Genomic DNA, 26,606 nt, shown 5'->3' on the forward strand with positions numbered 1-26,606 from the left:
AACCACATAATTATTTGCATAATACGCTTATGTATTTTATTATTAATCAGTTACTAAACTTTGAAGTTTAATATAAGAGCTAAAATTCATATATTCACTTAAATTTCTTTGGCCCATTTCTCTAGCAGAAAACACAGGCTCAAAATCACAACTTTAAAAATCACAACTTTATTGTTCCGTCCCACCTGCCACTTATTTATGCCCAGGCCAAGCAAGCATGGATGTAAGTCCCTCTCATATCTAAGCTAACAGGAAAGACTGCTACAAAACGGCAGGAAGTGCTCCCTTCTACCTCCACCTATGGACATTGCCTAACTCACTTGAATGAATTTATACATGACATTCAATAATAAATTATAAAATTTTACCCCTAAATTAAGAATTCTCAACATTAAAGCTACTTTCAAAAATCTCTAGAAGAGGTAACTTTAGTAACACAATCTCATATTACTACTGCTTGTAAATCATAATTATTACTTATTTAAATAGATTGTTAAAAAACTTCATTTTAAGAATCTGTAATACAGGTGTACATGCAGAGTTTTCTTATTCTGTTAGGTATGGACATCGACCCTTAGGTTAGGTTTCAGTCTTATTCTACCTACCTTAAATGTAAGATCTCCAACTTGCTGAGCAGTAAAATCTCCAACAGCGATGTATTCTTCACTGGTTGACTGTTTGTGAGATTCATTTTCCTCTTTCTCTTCCTCTTCCTCCTCTGCATCTTCTTCCTCCTCACCACTGTCTTCACTATCTTCACTTTCACTTTCTTCCTCTTCTTCAGTAGGTGCCCCAACTCTACAAAAAGTGTTTCTGAGTAGGACTACTTGAAATAATATACAAGAACAGACCAGCTATGAGTGTAACTTCTATATATACATGAATATCCCATATTTGGAGCTGGCAAATAAAAGAAATAAGGGAAAATACAATTAACAGTTTCTACCATCTAGCTAAGATGGTGGGCCTGGAGAGACTGAGATGGAGACGGAGTTGAGTCATGTATGTGAGATGGCAGAGCATCACTGGACTTGAGGCCAGGAGACTCTGAATTCAAGTCTTGGATTCATCCATTCAGAAAATGCTGTTGAAGCATTATTATGAAGTACTTAGAGCATAGGCTCTGCTAAATTTAAATTCTGGCTCTATTCCCTCTTTGCTGGGTGACCTTGAGTAGGCTTCTTTTAAGCTCTTCATTTCTCATTGGTAAAGTGGAGATAATAATAGAACCTGCCTTCTAAGATTGTCATGAGGATTAAGATGAGTTACTACTTGCAAAGCGTTTACAACAGTGCTTGCCCATAGCAAGCTTTCCATAAAAGTCAGTTATGATGATGATACTGATGCTGTAGGTCAAGTTCCGTGTCAGAGAGATACACAGTGGACACAAAGGTAAACCAGACATGATTCCCCATCCTCAAGGAGCTTGCAATGACACAGTCTAGAAAATGGAGAATTATAAAATAGTGCAATAGGTACTAGAGTAGAGGTATACACAGGATACTAAGAAATCAATCACACAAGAGGGACACCTAACCCAGGTTGCAGGAATGGGAATCAGAAAAGGCTATAATTAGGTCTTGAGAGATGATATGGAATTCATCAGGTAAAATGGGAGTAGAAAGGAAGGGCAGGGAGAGGAGAAAGGAGATTTGAGATTAGGAAATATCAAGTAGCTCATGAATGGTAGGGCAAGGCTTGAGGAAAATGAGTGAGAGTTGAGGCTGAAAAGAGGTATGCAGCATGTAGCCCAGGTGAGCTTTACCTTTAAAGTCATCCCTGAAAATGAGTAGGGGAAGGACATGATATGATTCCCACTTTAGAAAGGAGACAAAGGTATAATGTGGGGAACAGATTAGAAGAAGGGCTAAAGCTGAGGGTGGCTGTTGAAAGTGAGAAGTGACAACACTATGAACTAAGAAAACAGCATAGGGATGAAGAGAAAGGAGGTGAATCCGAGGGTAAGGAAGAGAGAAATGCCAAAGTAACGTTAGCTTGGGCACGTCACTAAATCCTTCTGACTTTTATTTATTCATTCAACATTCAGCAAAGTTTAAATTTTGGGGGGCACCTACTGTGTGACAGACACTATGTGCTTGGGCTATAACAATGAACAAAACCAAGATATTTGCCCTCCTAAAGCTTACATGAGAGAAGCTTATGTTTAAAATGGGAAAACAATACTTAGACTAATGCAAATGAACATCATTAACCATAAAACTAGTCAAATATAAGATTTTCTCTGGAATAAAAGGAATATTAGCTGAACTTTGTTTAAAATAATGGTAGGACACTCTTATACCACAATGATCTAAAACATAAACAGGGATGTAACAACCATTTTTATACTACAAGACTAAAAAATCCATAAAATGTCATATTGATTTTCAATGTGTCTCTTTCCTTCTTTAGGAGATATTTTGCACATATTTTATATGGGTCAATTATTCTAAAATGTTGCCGAAAATAATGTGAACTTGATACGGTTTTTCCCCTTCATTAATGTAGTGAATTTCAGTGATTGATTTTTTAATGTTAAGCCAACCTCACATTCTGGAACAAATTCCACTTGGTCATGATGTATTACCCCTTTGAAATGCCTCTAGATTTTACTTGTTAATATTTTATACTGAGTTTGTGCATGTGTTCATGAGGGCCTTGCAATTTTCTTCTAGTGTTCTTGTCAGGTTTTGATATCAGTGTTACTGAAAGCTTATAAAATGATTTGAAAGTGTTTCTTCTTTGTCTGTTCTCTGGAATGATTTTGTAATATTGGCACTATTTCTTTCTTAAATGTTTACAATAAATTCACCAGTAAAGCCATCTGAGAGTTTAATCTGTGGAAAGGCTTTTAATTACAGATTCAACTTCTTTAGTAGATATTTTAGTAGAACTTTTAAGATTTTCTATTCATCTTGTGTCAATTTTAGTACATTTTCTTTTTAAAGAAACTAATTTTACCTAAATTTCAAACTTATTCACATAAGTTGTTCATAGTCTTTTCATAGTATCTTTTTAATGCTTGTAGAATCTGTATTGATTTGTTTTTTTCTCTCTCTCTTTTCTTGATCAGTAATGCCAGCAGTTTATCCATTTAATTAATTTTCCAAAAACCAGTTTGGCTTTGTTGATATTGCCTCCTGTATGTCTGTTTATTGTTCACTGTTTTCTGCTTTTATTTTTATTATTTCCTTCCTGCTCTCCTTGGGTTTGTTGTCCTTTTTCTGGCCCCTAAAGTTGGATGTTTTAGTAACTGATTTTCAACTTTTTTTCAAACTATACATTTAAAGATATAAATTTCTGGCCAGGTGTGGCGGCTCACACCTGTAATCCCAGAACTTTGGGAGGCTGAGGTGGGAGGATTGCATGAGCCCATGAGTTCAAGACCAGCCTGAGAAATATAGTGAGACCCTGCCTCTACAAAAAATTTAAAAAATTAGCCAAGCGCGGTGGCACACACCTGTAGTCTCAGCTACTCGGGGAGGTGGAGGTGGAGAGGATCACTAGAGCCTGGGAGGTGGACGTTGCAGTGAGCCGAGATTGCACCACTATACTCCAGTCTGGGTAATGGAGACCCTGTCTCCAAAACAAACAAACAAAAGATAGAAATTTTCCCTTTAAGCACTACACTGGTTGCAACCCAGTCATTTTATTATCATTCCAAATATTTTCTAATTGCCACTGTTATATTTTCTTTGACTCACGGTTTATATAGAAGTGTGTGACAATTTGCAAACATGTAGTAATTTCTTTTCTTTTTCTTTTTCTTTTTTTTTTTTTTTTTTTTTTTGTGAGACGGTGTCTCATTCTGTCACCATGCTGGAGTGCAGTGGTACGATCTTGGCTCACTGCAATCTCCACCTCCCAGGTTCAAGCGATTCTCCTGCCTCCGACTCCCGAGTAGCTGGGACTACAGGCGTGCGCCACCATGCCCAGCTCATTTTTGTATTTTTAGTAGAGATGGGGTTTCACCATGTTGGCCAGATGGTCTCTATCTCTTGACCTCGTGATTCGCCCGCATCAGCACAGGCGTGAGCCAGCACACCTGGCCACATGCAGTGATTTCTAATTATTTTTCTGTCATTGGGTTTTAATGTCATTCCAAGTCGTCAAAGAAAATATATATATATTCTACATAATTTCAAACTTTTGAAATTTGGTGACAATTACTTTATGGTCCAATATGGTTCATTTTGGTTAATGCTACAGATGCACTGAAAATAATATGTATTTACATAATACATACTTGGGTGCTGTGTTCTACACATATATAGTCATGTGCTGCACAACAATGTTTCAGTCAACAATGGGCCACATATACAATGATGGTCTCATACATATAATACCATATTTTTACTGTACATTTCCTATTTTTGGATATGTTTAGATACACAAATACTTACACCATTGTGTTACAATTGCGTACAGTGTTCAGCACAGTAATATGCTGTACAGGTTTGTAGCCTAGGAGCAACAGGCTATACTATAACTATATAACCCAAGTGTATGGTAACCTACACCTTCTAGGTTTGTGCAAGTACATTCTATGATGTTTGTACAATGATGAAATCACTTAATGACTCATTTCTCAGAACATATCCCTATCACTAAGAAAGGCTTGACTATACATGTAATTAGATCAAGGTGGTTAAGGATTGTGAATTATCTAGCTCTGCTTTAGTTCTGGCAACTTTTGCTTTATACATTTGAACCCATGTTATTAAATGCATACTCATTTAGGAAGATTTTTTTCCTACTGAATCAACCCTTTCTTTTATCATTATGAAATGTCCTTTCTTAAATAGTAAATTACTTTTAGCCTTAAACATCTGATATTATTGTAACCATATCACCTTTGTTTTGGTTATAGAACAAATAATATCTTTGTTGTAGAACATGGAATACCTTTTTCCAGTTCTTTACTTTCACTTTCTCTATAACTGCATACTAAAGTGTATCTCTTCTAAATAGTATATATTTGGGTTAAAAAAATTCAATCTGACAACCTTTGTTGCAATTGGAGTGTTACTCCATTTACATTTAATGTAACTATCCAAATGGCTGCATTGAAACCACATTACTATTTGGTTTCCATTTGTCTCATCTGTTTATTTCTCCTTTCTTGCCTTTTTGGCGTTAATCAAATCACGTTTAGTATTCCATTTTATTGTGTTGTTTTTACAAGCTACACTTCTTTGTATTATTTTGTTAGTCATTGTTTTAGGTATTACAATATGCATCCCTAACTTACCATAGTCTAATTTAAATATCACATTTCACCAAAGATAAAATAACTTCAAGATAAATAATTCCATTTACCTGCCAGCCTTTGTGCTATGCTGTGCTATTGTCACATTTTCCTTCTACATATAGTCAGTTCTTGTAACATGCAGATTCTGTATTTATGAATTCATTGGCTCACTAAACTTTATTTGTAACCTCTTAATTAATACTCACAGTGCTTTTGTGGTCATTTGTGGACATACACAAAGCAGCAAAAAATTTGAGTTGTCTGGCATACACATTCCCAACTGGAGTTGAACACGGTGATACCTGCCTTTTTTTTTCAGCTCTCATACAGGAAAGTGTCCCTTTTTTGCAGTCTATTTAGTGCCACAGTTTTTGCATTTTTGTGCTTTTTTGGTGATTTTGTTGTTTAAAATGGCTCCCAAACATAGCGCTGAAGAGCCATGTGGTATTCCTAAGCACAAGAAGGCTATAATGTACCTCTGGAGAAAATAAGTGTGTTAGATAAGACTTGTTCATGCATGAGTGATAGTGCTGTTGGTGTGAATTCAGTGTTAATGAATCAATAAAATATATGAAATAAGGTGTCTTTAAACAGTAACACAAGGTTGTATGTTACTCAGTTGACAAAAACATTGTGACCAGAGGCTCACAGGAGTCTTAAGTCTGTATTTCCCCAGGAGCAATGGTTTAGCATTTACTAATCGAGTGTTCCTGGCAACTTTATAGAACATAACTACTGCAAATAATGAGAATCAATTGGATATTATAAATCCCCAAATATATCTTTTGCTTTACATAATCGAGTGTCTTTTAAAGGCATATAGAAAAGAAAAAAATAGGCTTTTATATGTACCCACGTACCCATCTTCTTCAATCCTTTTTGAAGATCCAAATTTCATTGTGGGATCATTGTCTGCTAGCCTGAAGAACTTCCTTTAACATTTCTTATACTGCAGATCAGTTGACAAATTTTCTCAGCTTTTGTTTGCCTGAAAATGTCTTTATTTCACTTTACTTTGTTATACTTTTGCTGGATACAGAATTCTGAGTTGATGGTTTCTTCTTTCAATGTTTTCAAGATGTTACTGTTACTGCATTGTCTTCTGACCTGTATTTTTTCTCATAAGATGTCAACTGTAATTCTGTCATTTGTCTCTACATGTTTCCTTTTTTCCCTTGGCAGCTTTTAAGATTTCCTATTTATCTTTGGTTTTCGGTAGTTTGATGTACCTGTGTGTGGGTTTCTTTATATTGATTCTGTTTGGGGTTCCCTGAGATTCTTGGATCAGTGGATTGATATCTCTCTCAGATCATAATTTTTAAATGTTTTTAGTCACTATCTCTTTAAATATTTCTTGTGCTTCATTCTCTCTCTTATTCTGAGACTTCAATTACAAATCTGTTATAACTTTTAACAGTGTCCCACCTCTCTCTTACATTCTGTTTTGTTCTTTGCATTTTTTTATTTTTGTGTATCAATTTGAAAAACTTTTAAGCTGTCTTTGGGTTCACTGATCCCTTCTTCTGTTGTATCCAATCTTCCATTAAACCACTCAGCAATTTTATTTCACATATTGTATTTTTTTAGTTCCAGAATTTTCATTTTGGTCTTTATTAGTTCCCATTTCTCTGCTTAAGATTTCGCTCTATTCATCTTATCAATCTTTTCCTATAAATTATTTAACATATTAAAAATTGTTGTTTTATGGTTATTTGCTAATTCTCACATCTCTGAGCTACTGATTATTTATTCTCTTGATTTTAATACATTTCCCAGATTTTTGAGTCTATACATTGAATCAGATTTTGGAAGTTCTCAGTCATTACTTTATCAAATATTATATTTTTTAGTTATAGAATGTTCATTTGATTTTTCTATATTTGAATTAAATACACCCATTTCCCATTTCATTCATCTTTTCTTCTATTTTCTTTACCATATTAATCATTTTATTTAGAAGTCCTTGTCAGCTAACTCTATATCTAGATCATATCTGGGTCTGTTTTTAGTGACCATCTTGTCACTTATTGATCATGTATTTTCCCCTGCTTTTTTTCATTTCTGATTTTTTTTATACTGGTTGCTGTGATGGACACATTACACGACACACTTACAGACTGTGGATTATGTTTTATTCCTCTAAGAAATTTTAAATTATTTTAATGTTACACAGTTAAATTATCTTGTTCCTGATAAGGTCTGCTTTTATGTTCTTTTAGAGAAGAACTACTTCAGCTTTGTCTTTATTCCTAGATCGTGGTTGTTACTCTCAGGGTGTTTTCTTTACTCCTAGGGCCTGGGCCTTCTGTGTCGTCTACTAAATGCCTGAAACATTTCCCAAGTCTCTCTACTAAAACTAGGTACAAACTCCAGTGTTTTTCCAGGACTATATGATTTCCAGAATCCATTAAGCTCTCAGTCTCCCAGCAGGTACTTTCTGCCAGGCCTTGCAGGCATCATGCCCTATACAGCCCAGGAGACCTTTCAGATTGCTGGAGTTGTTTCTCTGCAGCTCCCTTCTCTGTATGGCACCTTGCTCCACAACTCTCAGTGAACTGGGCAGCTCCAAAGTGTGATCTCTGTCTCCTCAGTCGAGTAAGACTAGTATTCCCTGCTTGGAATCTACCTTCCTCCACCACAGCTCATAAATTATTCCCAGGGAAAAGGTCTAGGTGAATGTAGGATTCGCTTCATGTGTCTCCCTATATCAAGAATATCAACCCTGCTTGGTAGATGCTCAATGGCTTCAAACAGATGCTTTGTATATTTTGTCCAGACTTTATAGTCATTTATGGTGGGAAGGTAAGTCCAATACCAACTACTCTGCCATTCTCAGTACTAAGAATCGGTGGAAATTCTAGATCCTTGCATCTACCACCTTCAACATTTTTTCCCAGGATACAGTACAAAGGTTGGAGAACAACACTGAAATAGTCTGAATAACTATTTTTTTCTTTTGCTTCCCACAAATTGGGTTTGTTCCTACAGGTTGGGTATCCATAATCAGAAAATCCAAAATCTGAAATACTCCTAAATCTGAAACTTTTGGAGCATCAAAATAATACTCAAAGGAAATGCTCATTGGAGTCTTTCAAAATGTAGATTTCCAGATTAGGGATGCTCAACCAGTAAGTACAATGCAAGTATTCCAAAATCCAAAACAATCCAAAACTGAAGATACTTCTGATCCCAAGCATTTCAGATAAGGAATACTCAACTTGTATATGTAAGTCTTCTTTACAACTTTCAGAAGCTATTATTAACATACACTCTGGCAGAAAAACAATGCATGTCCCTGCTTCAATTTTTTTTTTTTTTTTAATAGAGACAGTGTCTCACTCCGTTGCCCAGGCTGGAGTACACTGAGGTGATTATAGCTCACTGCAGCCTGGAACTTCTGGGCTCAAGCAATCCTCCTTGCCTCAGCCTCCCAAGTAGCTGGGACTATAGGTACATGCCACCAAGCCTGACTAATCTGGGTTTTTTTTATAGAGATGGGGTCCACTATATTGCCCAGGCTGGTCTTGAACTCCTGGCCTCAAGTGATCCTCCTGCCTAAGCCTTCCAAAATGCTGGGATTATAGGTATGAGCCACCACACTCAGTCTTTGCTTCAAATTTTTAAAGAATGTTTATGAAAGGGAGAACAATGCAAGTAGACATTCCAAATCATTTCCCTTTTACACATCAACATTGACATTAAATATATCATCTTTATTTTCTAACATTTGTTCATTTAGCTTTTCAGATCTCTGTTTTGTTTCAACTAAATTATAAATTGCCTGAGGGCAGAGACTATGACTTATACTTCTTTGCATCTCTCATGGGATCTAACACCTTCTATTATACACAATAAATAAATGTTGACTGATTCTATTGTTAGTGTCATTTGTTTATATCTATACTGCTATATGTCTTTGAGTTAAACATTAAAGCTATTGGTGATATATCTTTAAAAAAGAAAAAAGAAAGGTAGAAAGGAAGCATACTCAGTTATATTTTCTCTGCTTATTGTCACAGCAAGGCCCTGCAGTTGTTGGGTAAGCTTGTCCAAAAGAGTATGCTCCTCTTCTTTTCTCTGATTGTAGTTTGCAACAGGTGCAGATTCATCCGCCTATGAGAGAATATAGGACTATTTCACTAAAAAATTAATTTCAGTTTCCTAATTTCAAAAGAACAACAAAAAATTCCAATAAGTGCTATATAACAAAGTAAATATCAGTGTGACGTTACACCTATCTTAGGGAAATAAATTAGATTTAAAAGAAACAGGTGATTGTGTTGGAATGCAAACCAAATGAAAAAATAAAATTATACCACTTGTTTTAGGTTTTTGTTTTATTTTCTTGCTAAGTATTACAGACCTTCCATAGTCAGTAAGAGATATGTTCTGACAGAAGATCAGCTTTAAGGTCAATAAGACAGGCACCAATCCCAAGTTCTGTCACTTATTGACAGAAGAGGCATGGCTGCTTCACCACTGAGAGCTTCAATTTCCTCACCTGTGAAACAGGAATAATTAGGTTTTCAAACAGTCTAAGTTGAAAAGTTTTGTGTCACTGGAGAAATTTGGATGAGCTCGTCAGTGACCACATATCTCAGATGCAGTAAAGGGGAGTAATATACAGCTGGAGAGCTGACTTTCAGGTGCCTTCCACTTTAAAGACTCCATGAGTCTCTGGGCCTGGACATCTAGCTGTAGCCAAGGTTCATGTGAAAAAAAAAAAAAATCCTGAAGGGATTGTCAAGGTTAAATTCCTGTTCCTCCTGTTTCTGCAGAGACATTGATATCAGAGCTGCCATTTGATACAAGAAGCTTCTTTACCACTTACCCTCAGGGCCAGATTACGCATTATTTCCCCACAAAGAAATTAAAATAAAAATAATTCTAAACTGTAAAACAACTCACAAAATGCAAAAATAAAAATAGCTCCTTCCAGGATTGTCTGAATCCTTAATAGCAGGTGAGTTCATCAAAGCTGAACATGTTTCGGTAGTTGGAGCCCTGGATTTTGCTTTGCTCCCAAGCACAGACTTAGCAAGCCTGTTCGGCAAGCCAGCACTGGCTGCAGTTAGACTATATCACTAATGTAAACCCAGGAACTTACCAACTTGAATTAACTTCCACTTAATAAAAATACTTGTATAGGAAGAGATGTTTTAATAATGTGATTAACCTCAATACTTACTTTGCTTAATTTTTGAAGAGCATTTTTATTTTCATCTATTGCCTGCTTTAACTGGATACATCTAAATTAAGAAAAAAAAGAAAATATATTGATTTTTCTATTGTCAGAACCAGAAAGCTATTTTATAAAATCATTCAGTCATTGAGCAGGCAAGGCAATTAGCCACTGTATGAACAATGCTAAAAAACTGACATATAAATGCTTTTCCACCTATTAGCTCAGATGATCCTCATAGCCAAGCTGTAAAACACATAGACATGATAACCAAGCCTCAGAAACCTTCAGTGTCTCTGGGCATCAGTTTCCTCTCTCCAAAATAAGGAAGAACGCTGGAATTTAAAATGCTTCTCCAGCTCTACAACTCCATAAACCTAGGAACTAGCCTCAGAGACAAAACTGATAATAGTACCTAAAGTTTATTGTGTGCCAACCATGTTAAGCAGTTTACAAGCATTACCTCATTTAAGCCTCATAACAACCTTCACTCCACTTAAAGAAAGAGAAGTTCTAAAAAGTGTCCAAGTCCACATAGCTGCTCAATGGTACAGCAACAATATGAAGCAGTTTAGGATTCCACAGTTGGCCTATTCCCACCACAGCACACTCCTGCTTTGAGCTTGGCTTGTCCAGACAGGTCCAGAGTTTTATTTATTCCATAGATGCCTCAATTCAGCATTAAGTCTTAGATACCCAAATGAGAAGTACAAAAAATGACCAAATATGAGCTACAGCTCATGATGAGACTTTTTTTAATTCAAATGCTTTACCAAACAATAACCTACAAAAGTCACTTTTTTATGCCATTTGAGCCTTTTTTTTTTTTTTTTTTTTTTTTTTTGGCTTATAGATGTGAGTGAAATGAAATAAGCAGTGAAAAAGGGAATAAAAACATTGATCCACGATGGCCGATTAGAAGCAGCTGTGATCTGTGGCACTCACTGAGAGGAATGAAGAAGCGCAAGTGAATTCAGCACTTTAAACTGAAATATCCAGGTTCTCACATTGGGACTGACAGGGCAAACAACTTGACCCATGAGAATGTAGAAAAGCCAGGGAACAAGGGGAACAAGAGCCAACCTGGGAGTGGCATGGAGCCAAAGGAACCCCCATCCCCAACCAAGAGAAGCAGTGAGTGACCATGCAACCCTGCCCAGAAAACCATGCTTCTCCCATGGATCTCTGCAACCCACAGATCAGGAGATCTCCTGAGTTCATGACCCCAGGGCCTTGGGTCCAATACACAGAACTGTGTGGTGTCTAGGCAGAGCAGCTGCTCAGGCACATACAGTGACCCAGGAATTTTACATACTCTGGCCCCAGGATCCCCAGCAAGGGGGGATATCCATCTGTATATATTCCCAGAAAGGGAGCTGAATCCAGGGAGCCAAGCAGCATTGTTCCATGGGCCCCACCTCCATGGCCCCCACTTCCATGGCAACTCACAAGTTAAGACCCACTGGCTTGGAATTCCAGCCAGCCAACCAAAGCAGTCTGGAATGTTCCTGAGGCAGTTCCGAGTTACCGGGGCAGGGGTAGCTGCTATCTCTGGGGTTCAGTAGACTTAGCCATTCTAGCCTGCTGGCTTTGGAGAATACAAATGGTCCAGACAAGAAAGAGTCCCCTCCTAATGCATCATATGTGCTCTACCAAAAAGCAGCCAGACTGCTTCTTTAAGTGGGTCTGTAATCCCATTCCACCTGACTGGGTGAGACCTCCCAAAAGGGGTTTCCAGCTACCTCCTACAAACTGCGTTTGGGCTGGCAACAAATCAGTACTCTCCTGGGACAGAGCTTCCAGAGGAAGGAGCTGGCTGCCATATTTGCTGTTTTGCAGCCTTCACTGGTGATACTTCCAGGTATGGGAAAAACTGAGGCAATTAGGGTCTGGAGTACAGCAAACCACAGCAACACTACAGTAGAGTGTCCTGACTGTTAAAAGAAAAACAAACAGAAAACAACAACAACAACAATAAAAACCCAATAAAAATCCTATTTAAAGGTCAGCAACCTCAAAGATCAAAGGCAAATAAGCCCACAAAGATGAGAAAGAATCAACACAAAACACTGAAAACTCAAAAAGCCAGAGTGCCTCTTCTGCTCCAAATGACCACAACACCACTCCAGCAGGGGCACAGAAGTGGGATGATGCTGAGATGGCTGAACTTACAGAAGGAGGCTTCAGAAAGTGGGTAATAAAAAACTTTGTTGAGTTAAAGGAGCATGTTGAAACCTACTGCAAAGAAGCTAAGAATAATGATAAACCAATACAGGAGCTGATAGCCAGAACAGCCAATTAAGAGAGGAACATAACTGACCTGATGGAGCTAAAAAACACAAGAACTTTATAATGCAATCACAAGTATCAATAGCAGAATAGACAAGGCAGAGGAAAGAATCTCAGAGCTTGAAGATTATGTTTCTGAATTAAGACAGGCAGACAAGAATAGGGAAAAAAGAATGAAAATGAATGAACAAAACCTTAGAGAAATATGGGATTATGTATAGAGACCAAACCTATGACTGACTGGGGTACCTAAAAAAGACAGGAAAAATGGAACCACGTTGAAAAACATACTTTAGAATATCATACAGAAGAACTCCCCCAACCTAGCAAGACAAGCCAACATTCAAATTCAGGAAATCCAGAGAACCTCAGTAAGGTACTCCATGAGAATATCAACCCCAACACACATAATCATCAGATTCTTCAAGGTCAAAATGAAAAAAAAAAAGTTAAAGGCAGCCAGAGAGAAAGGCCAGGTCACCTACAAAAGGAAGCTCATCAGACTAACAGCACACCTCTCAGTGGAAAGCCAAACCCTACAAGCCAGCAGAGACTGGGGACCAATATTCATCATTCTTAAAGAAAAGAAATTTCCAACCCAGAATTTCATATCCGGCCAAACTAAGCTTCATACGTGAAGGAGAAAAAAGATCCTTTTCAGACCAAGCAAATGCTTAGGGAATTTGTAACCACCAGGCCTGCCTTGCAAGAGCTCCTGAACGAAGGACTAAATATGCAAAGGAGAAATTGATACCACCCACTATAAAAACACACTGAAGTACACAGACCAGTGACACTATGAAGCAACCACATAAACAAATCTGCAAAATAACCAGCTAGCATAATGATGATAGGATAGAATTCACACAAAACAATACTAACCTTAAATGTAAGTAGGTTAAATGCCCCAATTAAAAAGACACAGAATGGCAAGCTGGATAAAGAGCCAAGATCTATCGGTATGCTGTCTTCAAGAGATCCACCTCATTTGCAAAGACACACATAGGTTCAAAATAAATGGATGGAGGAAAATTTACCAAGCAAATGGAAAACAGAAAAAAGCAGGGGTTGTAATTCTAGCTTCTGACAAAACAGACTTTAAACCAATAAAGATAAAAAAAAGACAAAGAAGCGCATTACACAATGGTAAAAGTTTCAATTCAACAAGAAGAGCTAACTATCCTAAATATATATGCACCCAAAAAAAGAGCACCCATGTTGGGAAGAGACCCCCAAATCTGGCCATAAACTGGCCCCAAAACTGGCCATAAACAAAATCTCTGCAGCACTGTGACATGTTCATGATGGCCATGATGCCCATGGTGAAGGTTGTGGGTTTACCAGAATGAGGGCAAGGAACACCTGGCCCACCCAGGGCGGAAAACTGCTTAAAGGCGTTCCTGAACCACAAACAACAGCATGAGCGATCTGTGCCTTAAGGACATGTTCCTGTTGCAGCTAACTAGCCAGAACCATCCCTTTATTTCAGCCCATCCCTTTATTTCCCGTAAGGAATACTTTCAGTAAATCTATAATCTATAGAAACAATGCTTATCACTGGCTTGCTGTCAATAAATATGTGGGTAAATCTCTGTTCAAGGCTCTCAGCTCTGAAAGCTGTGAGACCCCTGATTTCCCACTCCACACACTATATTTCTGTGTGTGTGTCTTTAATTCCTCTAGCGCCGCTGGGTTAGGGTCTCCATGACCAAGTTGGTCTCGGCAACCCAGATTCATACAGCAAGTTCTTATGATTTTCAAAGTGACTTGGACTCCCATACAATAATAGTGGGAGACTTTAATACCCACTGACAATATTAGGCAGGTCATCCACACAGAAAATTGACAAAGATATTCAGGACCTGAACTCAGCTCTGGATCAAGTGGACCTGATAGATATCTACAGAACTCTCCACCCAAAAACAACAAAATATGCATTCTACTCATCACCACATGGCACTTACTCTAAAATTGATCACATAATCGGAAATAAAATATTCCTCAGCAAATGAAAAAGAACTGAAATTATAACAAACAGACCAAAATGCAATCAAATTAGAACTCAAGATTAAGAAATTCATGAATGGCACTAGCAGCAGACCTGACTGGTAGTTCCTTCCCCAGAAGAGATTCCTCTGCCATGGAGTCCTACGATGTGATCACCAACCAACCTGTCATGATCGACAATGGATCTCGTGTGATTAAAGCTGGTTTTGCTGGCGATCAGATCCCCAAATACTGCTTTCCAAAGTATGTGGGCCTACCCTTGCACATTCGTATCATGGCAGGAGCCCTTGAAGGTGACATCTTCATTGGCTTCAAAGCCAAGGAGCACCAAGGGCTGCTCTCGATCTGCTATCTTATGGAGCATGGCATTGTCAAGGACTGGAATGACATGGAACACATCTGGCAATATGTCTATTCTAAGGACCAGCTGCAGACTTTCTCAGAGGAGCATCTTGCGCTCCTCACTGAGGTGCCTTTAAACCCACAAAGACACCAGGAACGAGCTGCCAACGTTTTCTTCAAGAGCTTCAATGTGCCTGCTATTTTGATCTCCATGTAAGCTGTGCTCAGCCTTTATGCCACAGGCAGGACCACAGGGGTGGTGCTGGATTCTGGGGATGGCATCACCCATGCTGTGCCCATCTATGAGGGTTTTGCCATGCTCACTCCATCGTGTGCATTGACATCGCAGGCCAGGACATCTCTCGTTTCCTGCACCTCTACCTGCATAAGGAGGGCTACAATTTCCACTTATCCTCCGAGTTTGACATTGTCAAGGCCATAAAAGAAAGACCCTCCTACCTATTCATAAACCCCCAGAAGGAAGAGACACTAGAGACAGGGAAGGCTCAGTACTACCTGCCTGATGGCAGCACCATTGAGATTGGTCCTTCCCAATTCCGGGCCCCTGAGCTGTTCTTCAGGCCAGACTTGATCAGGGAGGAGAGTGAAAGCATTCACAAGGTCCTGGTGTTCGCCATCCAGAAGTCAGACACAGACCTGCAGCTCATGCTTTTCTCCAACATCGTCCTCTTGGGAGGCTCTACCTTGTTCAAAGGTTTTGGTGACAGGCTACTGAGTGAAGTGAAGATAAGGATATCTGCACCTCAGGAGAGACTGTATTCCACGTGGATTGGGGGCTCTATCCTTGCCTCCCTGGACACCTTTAAGAAGACGTGGGTCTCCAAGAAGGAGTATGAGAAAGACGGTGCCTGATCTATCCACAAGAAAACCTTCTAATGTTGGGATATCATCTTCACCTCTCTCTGAAGTTAACTCCACTTTAAAACTTGCTTTCTTGAGTCGGAGTGTTTGTGAGGAATTGCCTGTGTGTGTGGGTGCATGTGTGGATACAAGTGTGTGAGCACATGCAAGTGCCGTGTGGCCCAGGGACCCCAGGCCCAGAAAGGATGATGAACTAGCCGCGATGGTGACGGCCTGAGGCCTGGGGGTGACCACTAACTGGCTCCTGACAGGGAAGAGCACTGGCAGAGGCTGCACTCCCTCCTCAGGTGGGCCTCTGACTGGCTGCGGGGGACTCCGTTTACTACCACGGGGAGACAGAGGGAGATAAGCCACCCCCTGGGAGACCTTGCTGCTGCCCATCCTAGGCTGGACTGGCCCCACCCTCACTCCCACCCGCCAGGGTGCCCTGAGGCCCCAGGCAGCTGCTGCCTCCCCTTGCTGGTCACTCCACTATCAATGCCCCCTGACTGGGCACTGAGGACTGGGGCTGGGGTTGAGCTCTGTCTGGTTTTGTTGCCATTTTGGTTTGGGAGGCTGGAAAAGCATCCCAAGAGCTAATACAGAGACTGGACAGTCAGGAGAGAGAAGGAGGCCCTCATGTTCACCAGGGAACAGGACCACACCAGCCACTGGAGGAGGGCAGTAGTCGTCCTCCCCCTGAATGGCTGCAGAGATAATGTTCCCAGCCCATTCCCCTTCCAGGGGCCTTGGGAGAGTTTAAGGTGCCTGCTGATTCCAGGTCCTTTCTTTCCATCCATTCTTGTTGCAATACCATCTTCAAACAGTTTTATTTATTGAAGTGTTTGTTCAGTAAGGGGATGGAGAGAGGGAGCTCACTGCCTCCTGCCCTGCCACACTAATGTTTATAGCACCTAAGCTTAGCCTAGCCTCCAGGGTCCCGCCTTTCCCTGCTGATGGTGAGGTGACAGTGTCCACAGGTTGCAGGACCATTTGAAATTGGAAGCTGTACTCAAAGACACTCCCACCAGCCTCTTTCTCCCTCTTCCTCTTGCTCACTGCCATAGAATCAACAGGCTAGTTGCTGGTTAGATTTTCTGAAACAGGAGGTAGAATTTTTCTTTGGCAGAAGCCCCTAAGCAAGGAAGGCGTGTTGGAGAGCCAGTGTCCTTAGGACTGGAGAAAGCTGCAATTAACCATGTTGCCTTTTGCCACTGTAGCTGACCAGGCAACTAAGCTGTAGAGGTGGGATGGCCCCCTCTTGGCTGATCTTGGGCCATTCTTGACCTTGGACCTGCTTGGTTAAGGAGGGAGAGGGCCAGACCAGAGTGCCAGGAGCTAATGGAGCCATGCCTGACTCCTAGGAGTGGTCCAAAGGCCTTTAGCCCAGGTGGTGCAAAGCTGGGGCCAGCCTGTCTTCACCGGCACCCTCATCTGTGACACCATGACCTACCCCAATCCCAGACTCCATGCAGTAGTCTCCCCCATGCTGTCCTATGACCAAAGGCCCCTGCCAGGTATGGGCCAAAGCAGCAGGTGTGTGTGTGAAAGCGATGTAGCACCCCACAGACTGCAGTGCACTTAACAACTCACCTCCCTTCTCTTAGCCCAAGCCTGTCCCTCACACAGCCTCACACAAACCACACTGCCTGGTGGGGCTCACTGTACTGAAATAAAGTCATTCTGATAGACACATTTAAAAAAAAAGAAAGAAAGAAAGAAATTCACTCAAAATCACACAACTGCATGGAAAATAACAACCTGTCCCTGAATGACTTGGGTAAATAATGAAATTAAGGCAGAAATCAAGAAGTTCTTTGAAACTAATGAAAACAAAGAGACAACGTATCAGAATCTCTGAAATGCAGCTAAAGCAGTGTTAAGAGGAAAATTTATATCACTAAATGCCCACATCAAAAAGCTAGAAAGATCTCAAGTTAACAACCTAACATCTCAACTAACAGAACTAGAGAACCAAGAGCAAACAAACCCTAAAGCTAGCAGAAGACAAGAAATAACCAAGATCAGAGCTGAACTGAAGGAGATAGAGACATGAAAAACCCTACAAAGAACAAATTCAGGAGCTGGTTTTTTGAAAAAAATTAATAAAATAGATACACCACTAGCTAGACTAATAAAGAGAGAAGAATCAAATAAACACAATCAGAAATTATAAGGGGGATATCACCACTGACCCCACAGAAATACAATCAGCAGAGAATACTATAAACACCTCTATGCACATGAACTAGAAAATCTAGAAGAAATGGATGAGTTCTTGGACACATACACCCTCCCAAGACTGAACCAGGAAGAAATTGAATCCCTGAACAGATCAATAATGAGTTCTAAAATTGAGGCAGTAATAAATAGCTTACCAACCAAAAAACTCCCAGGACCAGATGAATTCACAGCTGAATTCTACCAGAGGTATAAAGAAGAGTGGGAACCATTTCTACTGAAACTATTCCAAACAATTGAAAAGGAGGGACTCCTCCCTAGAACTCATTGTATCCAGCATACTCCCGATACCAAAACCTGGCAGAGATATGGCAAAAATAGAAAACTTACAGCCAACATCCTTCATGAACATCAATACAAAAATCCACAACAAAATACTGGCAAACCAAATCCAGCAGCACATCAAAAAGCTTATCTACCATGATCAAGTTGGCTTCATCCCCAGGATGAAAGTTTGGTTCAACATATACAAATCAATAAATGTGATGCATCACATAAACAGAACTTAAGACAAAAAAAAAGATTATCTCAATAAATGCAGAAAAGGCTTTCAATAAAATTCCACATCTTTTCACGTTAAAAACTTTCAATAAACTAGATATTGAAGGAACATACCTCAAAATAATCAGAGCCATATATGACAAACCGACAGCCAATATCATACTGAATGGGCAAATGCTTGAAGCATTTCCTTCGAAAACAGGCACAAGACAAGGATGCCCTCCCTCATCACTCCTGTTCAACGCAGTGTTGGAAGTTCTGGCCTGGGAAGTCAGGCAAGAGAAAGAAATAAAGAGTATTCAAATAGGAAGAGAGGAACTCAAATTATCCCTGTTTGCAGATGACATGATCCTATATCTAGAAAACCCATTGTCTTGGCCCAAAAACTTCTTAAGCTGATAAGCAACCTCAGTAAAGTCTCAGGATACAAAATCAACGCGCAAAAATTACTAGCATTCCTATATACCAACAACAGGCAAGCAGAGAGCTAAATCCTGAACTCACATTCACAACTGCTACAAAAAGAATAAAATACCTAGGAACACAGCTAACAAAGAAAGTGAGAGGGACCTTCTCAAGGATAACTACAAACACTGCTCCAGAAATCAGAGATGACACAACAAAATGGAGAAACATTCCACGCTTGTGGACAGGAAAAACCATATAGTGAAAATGGACATACTGCCCCAAATAATGTACAGATTCAATGCTATTCCCATTAAACTTCCATTGATACTCTTCACAGAATTAGAAAAAACTATTTCAAAATTTATATGGAACAAAAGAAGAGCCCAAATAGCCAATACAACCCTAAGCAAAATGAACAAAGCTGAAGGCATCACACCACCTAACTTCAAACTATATTACAAGGCTACAGTAACTAAAACAGCATGGTGCTGGTACAAGAACAGACACATAGGCCAATGGAACAGAATAGAGAACTCAGAAATAAGACTTGCACAACTACAACCATCTGATCTTTGACAAACCTGACAAAAACAAGCAATGGGGAAAGGGCCCCCTATTTAATAAATGATGCTGGAAGAGCTGGCTAGCTACATGCAGAAAATTGAAACTAGAACCCCTTCCATACACCATATACAAAAATTAATTCAAGACAGATTAAAGACTTAAATGTAAAACCCAAAACTATAAAAACTCTAGAAGAAAATCCAAGCAATAGCATTCAGGACATAGGCACAGGCAAATATTTCATGACAACAAAAAGCCAAAAGCAATTGCAACAAAAGCAAAAATTGACAAATAGGATCTCATCAAACTAAAGAACTTTTGCACAGCAAAAGAAACTATCATCAGAGTGAACAGACAACCTACAAAATGGGGGAAAATGTTTGCAATCTATCCATCTGATGAAGGTCTAATATCCAGAGTCTAAAAATAAGCAAATTTATAAGAAAAAAACAACCCCATTAAAAAGTGAGCAAAGGACATGAAGTGACACTTCTCAAAAGACACACATTCAGCCAAGAAACATGAAAAAAAGTTCAACATCACTGATCATTAGAGAAATGCAAATCAAAATCACAGTGAAGTAGCATCTCATGCCAGTCAGAATGGTGATTATTAAAAAGTCAAAAAAACAGACGTTGGCAAAATTGCAGAGAAAAAGGAACACTTGGGGCAGTTCCAAGATGGCCGAATAGGAACAACTTTAGTCTACAGCTCCCAGAGTCAGCGACGCAGAAGACGAATGATTTCTGCATTTCCAACTGAGGTACTGGGTTCATCTCACTGGAGATTGTCGGACAGTGGGTGCAGGACAGTGGGTGCAGCGCACCGAGCATGAGCTGAAGCCGGGCGAGGCATCGCCTCACCCGGGAAGTGCAAGGGGCCAGGGAATTCCCTTTCCTAGCCAAGGAAAGGGGTGACAGACAGCACCTGGAAAATCGGGTAACTCCCACCCTAATACTGCACTTTTCCAACAGTCTTAGCAAACAGCACACCAGGAGATTATATCCTGCACCTGGCTCGGAGGGTCCTACACCCACGGAGCCTCGCTAATTGCTAGCATAGCAGTCTGAGACCAAACTGCAAGGTGGCAGTGAGGCTGGGGGAGGGGCGCCCACCATTGCCGAGGCTTAAGTAGGTAAACAAAGCAGCCTGGAAACTCGAACTGGGTGAAGCCCACCACAGCTCAAGGAGGCCTGCCTGCCTCTTTAGATTCCACCTCTGAGGGCAGGGCATAGCCAAACAAAAGGCAGCAGAAACTTCTGCAGACTTAAATGTCCCTGTCTGACAGCTTAGAAGACAGTAGTGGTTCTCCCAGCACGAAGCTGGAGATCTGAGAACGGACAGACTGCCTCCTCAAGTGGGTCCCTGACCCCCGAGTAGCCTAACTGGGAGGCACCCCCCAGTAGGGGCAGACTGACACCTCACACAGCTGGGTACTCCTCTGAGACAAAACTTCCAGAGGAACAATCAGGCAGCAACATTTGCTGTTCACCAATATTCGCTGTTCTGCAGCCTCCGCTGCTGATACCAGGCAAACAGGGTCTGGAGTGGACCTCCGGCAAACTCCAACAGACCTGCAGCTGAGGGTCCTGACTGTTAGAAGGAAAACTAACAAACAGAAAGGACATCCACACCAAAACCCCATCTGTACGTCACCATCATCAAAGACCAAAGGTAGATAAAACCACAAAGATGGGGAAAAAACAGAGCAGAAAAACTGAAAATTCTAAAAATCAGAGTGCCTCTCCTCCTCCAAAGGATTGCAGTTCCTCACCAGCAACGGAACAAAGCTGGACAGAGAATGACTTTCACGAGTTGAGAGAAGAAGGCTTCAGACGATCAAACTTCTCCGAGCTAAAGGAGGAAGTTCGAACCCATGACAAAGAAGTTAAAACCTTGAAAAAAGATTAGACGAATGGCTAACTAGAATAACCAACGCAGAGAAGTCCTTAAGGGACCTGATGGAGCAGAAAACCACGGCACGAGAACTACGTGACGAATGCACAAGCTTCAGTAGCTGATTTGATCAATTGGAAGAAAGGGTATCAGTGATAGAAGATCAAATGAATGAAATGAAGCGAGTAGGGAAGTTTAGAGAAAAAAGTATAAAAAGAAACGAAGAAAGCCTCCAAGAAATATGGGAGTATGTGAAAAGACAAAATCTACATCTGATTGGTGTACCTGAAAGTGACGGGGAGAATGGAACCAAGTTGGAAAACACTCTGCAGGATATTATCCAGGAGAACTTCCCCAATCTAGCAAGGGCCAACATTCAGATTCAGGAAATACAGAGAACACCACAAAGATACTCCTCGAGAAGAGCAACTCCAAAACACATAATTGTCAGATTCACCAAGTTGAAATGAAGGAAAAAATGTTAAGCGCAGCCAGAGAGAAAGCTCAGGTTACCCACAAAGGGAAGTCCATCAGACTAACAGCTGATCTCTCGGCAGAAACTCTACAAGCCAGAAGAGAGTGGGGGCCAATATTCAATGTTCTTAAAGAAAAGAATTTTCAACCAAGAATTTCATATCTAGCCAAACTAAGCTTCAAAAATGAAGGAGAAATAAAATCCTTTACAGACAAGCAGATGCTGAGAGATTTTGTCACCACCAGGCCTGCCCTAAAAGAGCTCCTGAAGGAAGCACTGAACATGGAAAGGAACAACCGGAGCCAGCCACTGCAAAAACATGAAAAATTGTAAAGACCATCGAGGTTAGGAAGAAACTGCATCAACTAACGAGCAAAATAACCAGCTAACATCATAGTCACAGGTTCAAATTCACACATAACAATATTAACCTTAAATGTAAATGGGCTAAACGCTCCAATTAAAGACACAGACTGGCAAATGGGATAACGTGTCAAGATCTATCAGTGTGCTGTATTCAGGAAACCCATCTCATAAGCAGAGACACACATAGGCTCAAAATAAAGGAATGGAGGAAGATCTACCAAGCAAATGGAAAACAAAAAAAGGCAGGGGTTGCAATCCTAGTCTCTGATAAAACAGACTTTAAACCAACAAAGATCAAAAGAGACAAGGCCATTACATAATGGTAAAGGGATCAATTCAACAAGAAGAGCTAACTATCCTAAATATATATGCACCCAATACAGGAGCACCCAGATTCATAAAGCAATTCCTTAGAGACCTAGAAAGAGACTTAGACTCCCACACAATAATAATGGGAGACTTTAACACCCCACTGTCAACATCAGACAGATCAATGAGACACAAAGTTAACATGGATATCCAGGAATTGAACTCAGCTCTGCACCAAGCAGACCTAATAGATAGCTACAGAACTCTCCACCCCAAATCAACAGAATATACATTCTTCTCAGCACCACACTGCACTTATTCCAAAATTGACCACATAGTTGGAAGTAAAGCACTCCTCAGCAAATGTAAAAGAACAAAAATTATAACAAACTGTCTCTCAGACCACAGTGCAATCAAACTAGAACTCAGGATTAAGAAACTCACTCAAAACCGCTCAACTACATGGAAACTGAACAACCTGCTCCTGAATGACTACTGGGTACATAACGAAATGAAGGCAGAAATAAAGATGTTCTTTGAAACCAATGAGAAATAAGACACAACATACCAGAATCTCTGGGACACATTTAAAGCAGTGTGTAGAGGGAAATTTACAGCACTAAATGCCCACAAGAGAAAGCAGGAAAGAAATAAAATTGACACCCTAACATCACAATTAAAAGAACTAGAGAAGCAAGAGCAAACACATTCAAAAGCGAGCAGAAGGCAAGAAATAACTAAGATCAGAGCAGAAATGAAGGAGACAGAGACACAAAAAACCCTTCAAAAAATCAATGAATCCAGGAGCTGGTTTTGTGAAAAGATCAACAAAATTGATAAACCACTAGCAAGACTAATAAAGAAGAAAATAGAGAAGAATCAAATAGACGCAATAAAAAATGATAAAGGGGATATCACCACTGATCCCACAGAAATACAAACTACCATCAGAGAATACTATAAACACCTCTACACAAATAAACTAGAAAATCTAGAAGAAATGGATAAATTCATCGACACATACACCCTCCCAAGACTAAACCAGGAAGAAGCTGAATCTCTGAATAGACCAATAACAGGCTCTGAAATTGAGGCAATAATTAATAGCTTACCAACCAAAAAAAGTCCAGGACCAGACGGATTCACAGCCGAATTCTACCAAAGGTACAAGGAGGAGCTGGTACCATTCCTTCTGAAACTATTCCAATCAACAGAAAAAGAGGGAATCCTCCCTAACTCATTTTATGAGGCCAGCATCATCCTGATACCAAAGCCTGGCAGAGACACAACAAAAAAAGAGAATTTTAGACCAGTATCCCTGATGAACATCGATGCAAAAATCCTTAATAAAATACTGGCAAACCGAATCCAGCAGCACATCAAAAAGCTTCTCCACCATGATCAAGTGGGCTTCATCCCTGGGATGCAAGGCTGGTTCAACATATGCAAATCAATAAACATAATCCAGCATATAAACAGAACGAACGACAAAAACTACATGATTATCTCAATAGATGCAGAAAAGGCCTTTGACAAAATTCAACAACCTTCATGCTAAAAACTCTCAATAAATTAGGTATTGATGGGATGTATCTCAAAATAATAAGAGCTGTCTATGACAAACCCACAGCCAATATCATACTAAATGGGCAAAAACTGGAAGCATTCCCTTTGAAACCTGGCACAAGACACGGATGCCCTCTCTCGCCACTCCTATTCAACATAGTGTTGGAAGTTCTGGTCAGGGCAATCAGGCAGGAGAAGGAAATAAAGGGTATTCAATTAGGAAAAGAGGAAGTCAAATTGTCCCTGTTTGCAGATGACATGAATGCATATCTAGAAAACCCCATCGTCTCAGCCCAAAATCTCCTTAAGCTGATAGGGAACTTCGGCAAAGTCTCAGGATACAAAGTCAATGTGCAAAAATCACAAGCATTCTTATACACCAATAACAGACAAACAGAGAGCCAAATCATGAGTGAACTGCCATTCACTATTGCTACAAAGAGAATAAAATACCTAGGAATCCAACTTACAAGGGATATGAAGGACCTCTTCAAGGAGAACTACAAACCACTGCTCAATGAAATAAAAGAGGATACAAACAAATGGAAGAACATTCCATGCTCATGGGTAGGAAGAATCAATATTGTGAAAATGGCTATACTGCCCAAGGTAATTTATAGATTCAATGCCATCCCCATCAAGCTACCAATGACTTTCTTCACAGAATTGGGAAAAACTACTTTAAAGTTCATATGGAACCAAAAAAGAGCCCGCATTACCAAGTCAATCCTAAGCCAAAAGAACAAAGCTGGAGGCATCACGCTACCTGACTTCAAACTATACTACAAGGCTACAGTAACCAAAACAGCATGGTACTGGTACCAAAAGAGAGATACAGACCTATGGAACAGAACAGAGCCCTCAGAAATAAAGCCATATATCTACAACTATCTGATCTTTGACAAACCAGACAAAAACAAGAAATGGGGAAAGGATTCCCTATTTAATAAATGGTGCTGGGAAAACTGGCTAGCCATATGTAGAAAGCTGAAACTGGATCCCTTCCTTACACCTTATACAAAAATTAATTCAAGATGGATTAAAGACTTAAATGTTAGACCTAAAACCATAAAAACCCTAGAAGAAAACCTAGGCAATACCATTCAGGACATAGGCATGGGCAAGGACTTCATGCCTAAAACACCAAAAGCAATGGCAACAAAAGCCAAAATTGACAAATGGGATCTAATTAAACTAAAGAGCTTCTGCAGAGCAAAAGAAACTACCATCAGAGTGAACAGGCAACCTACAGAATGGGAGAAAATTGTTGCAATCTACTCATCTGACAAAGGGCTAATATACAGAATCTACAATGAACTCAAACAAATTTACAAGAAAAAAACAAACAACCCCATCAAAAAGTGGGTGAAGGATATGAACAGACACTTCTCAAAAGAAGATATTTATGCAGCCAAAAGACACATGAAAAAATGCTCATCATCACTGGCCATCCGAGAAATGCAAATCAAAACCACAATGAGATACCATCTCACACCAGTTAGAATGGCAATCATTAAAAAGTCTGGAAACAACAGGTGCTGGAGAGGATGTGGAGAAATAGGAACACTTTTACACTGTTGGTGGGACTGTAAACTAGTTCAACCCTTGTGGAAGTCAGTGTGGTGATTCCTCAGGGATCTAGAACTAGAAATACCATTTGACCCAGCAATCCCATTACTGGGTATATACCCAAAGGATTATAAATCATGCTACTATAAAGACACATGCACACGTATGTTTATTGCAGCATTATTCACAATAGCAAAGACTTGGAACCAACCCAAACGTCCAACAATGATAGACTGGATTAAGAAAATGTGGCACATATACACCATGGAATACTATGCAGCCATAAAAAATGATGAGTTCATGTCCTTTGAAGGGACATGGATGAAGATGGAAACCATCATTCTCAGCAAACTATCACAAGGACTAAAACCCAAACACCACATGTTCTCACTCATAGGTGGGAATTGAACAATGAGAACACATGGACACGGGAAGGGGAACATCACACACCGGGGCCTGTTGTGGGGCTGGGGGAGGGGGGAGGGATAGCATTAGGAGATATACCTAATGTAAATGACGAGTTAATGGGTGCAGCACACCAACATGGCACATGTATACATATGTAACTAACCTGCACGTTTTGCACATGTACCCTAAAACTTAAAGTATAATTAAAAAAAAAAAAAAGAAAAGAAAAACAAATACTTATACACTGTTGGTGGGAGCATAAATTACTTCAATCATTGTGGAAAACAGTGTGGTGACTCCTCAAAGACCTAGGGGCAGAAATACTATTTGACCCAACAATTCCATTACTGAGTATATGTCCAAAGGAATAT

At 39.9% G+C, this 26,606-nt stretch overlaps 1 protein-coding gene across 5 annotated transcripts in view; it reads right to left on the reverse strand.

The window, feature by feature from the left end:
• The window catches only part of NPHP1 (nephrocystin 1), an 83,779-nt gene that overhangs the window by 48,877 nt on the left and 8,296 nt on the right, over positions 1–26,606 (reverse strand). For 2 of the 5 annotated variants that reach the window (XM_009236980.4, XM_002811762.5), the window contains exons 3-5: positions 10,440–10,500; positions 9,240–9,364; positions 606–798 (exon numbers count right to left, since the gene is read on the reverse strand). In XM_009236980.4, the coding sequence (XP_009235255.1) occupies positions 606–798; positions 9,240–9,364; positions 10,440–10,500 (379 nt within the window). Of the gene's footprint in view, positions 1–605; positions 799–9,239; positions 9,365–10,439; positions 10,501–11,748; positions 13,907–14,823; positions 22,619–26,606 lie in introns of those variants that run through there. The other 3 variants (XM_009236982.4, XM_054547917.2, XM_054547916.2) reach the window with 3 other exon arrangements.

This window comes from Pongo abelii, chromosome 12 (assembly GCF_028885655.2).
Source record: "Pongo abelii isolate AG06213 chromosome 12, NHGRI_mPonAbe1-v2.0_pri, whole genome shotgun sequence".
NCBI lineage: Eukaryota > Metazoa > Chordata > Mammalia > Primates > Hominidae > Pongo > Pongo abelii.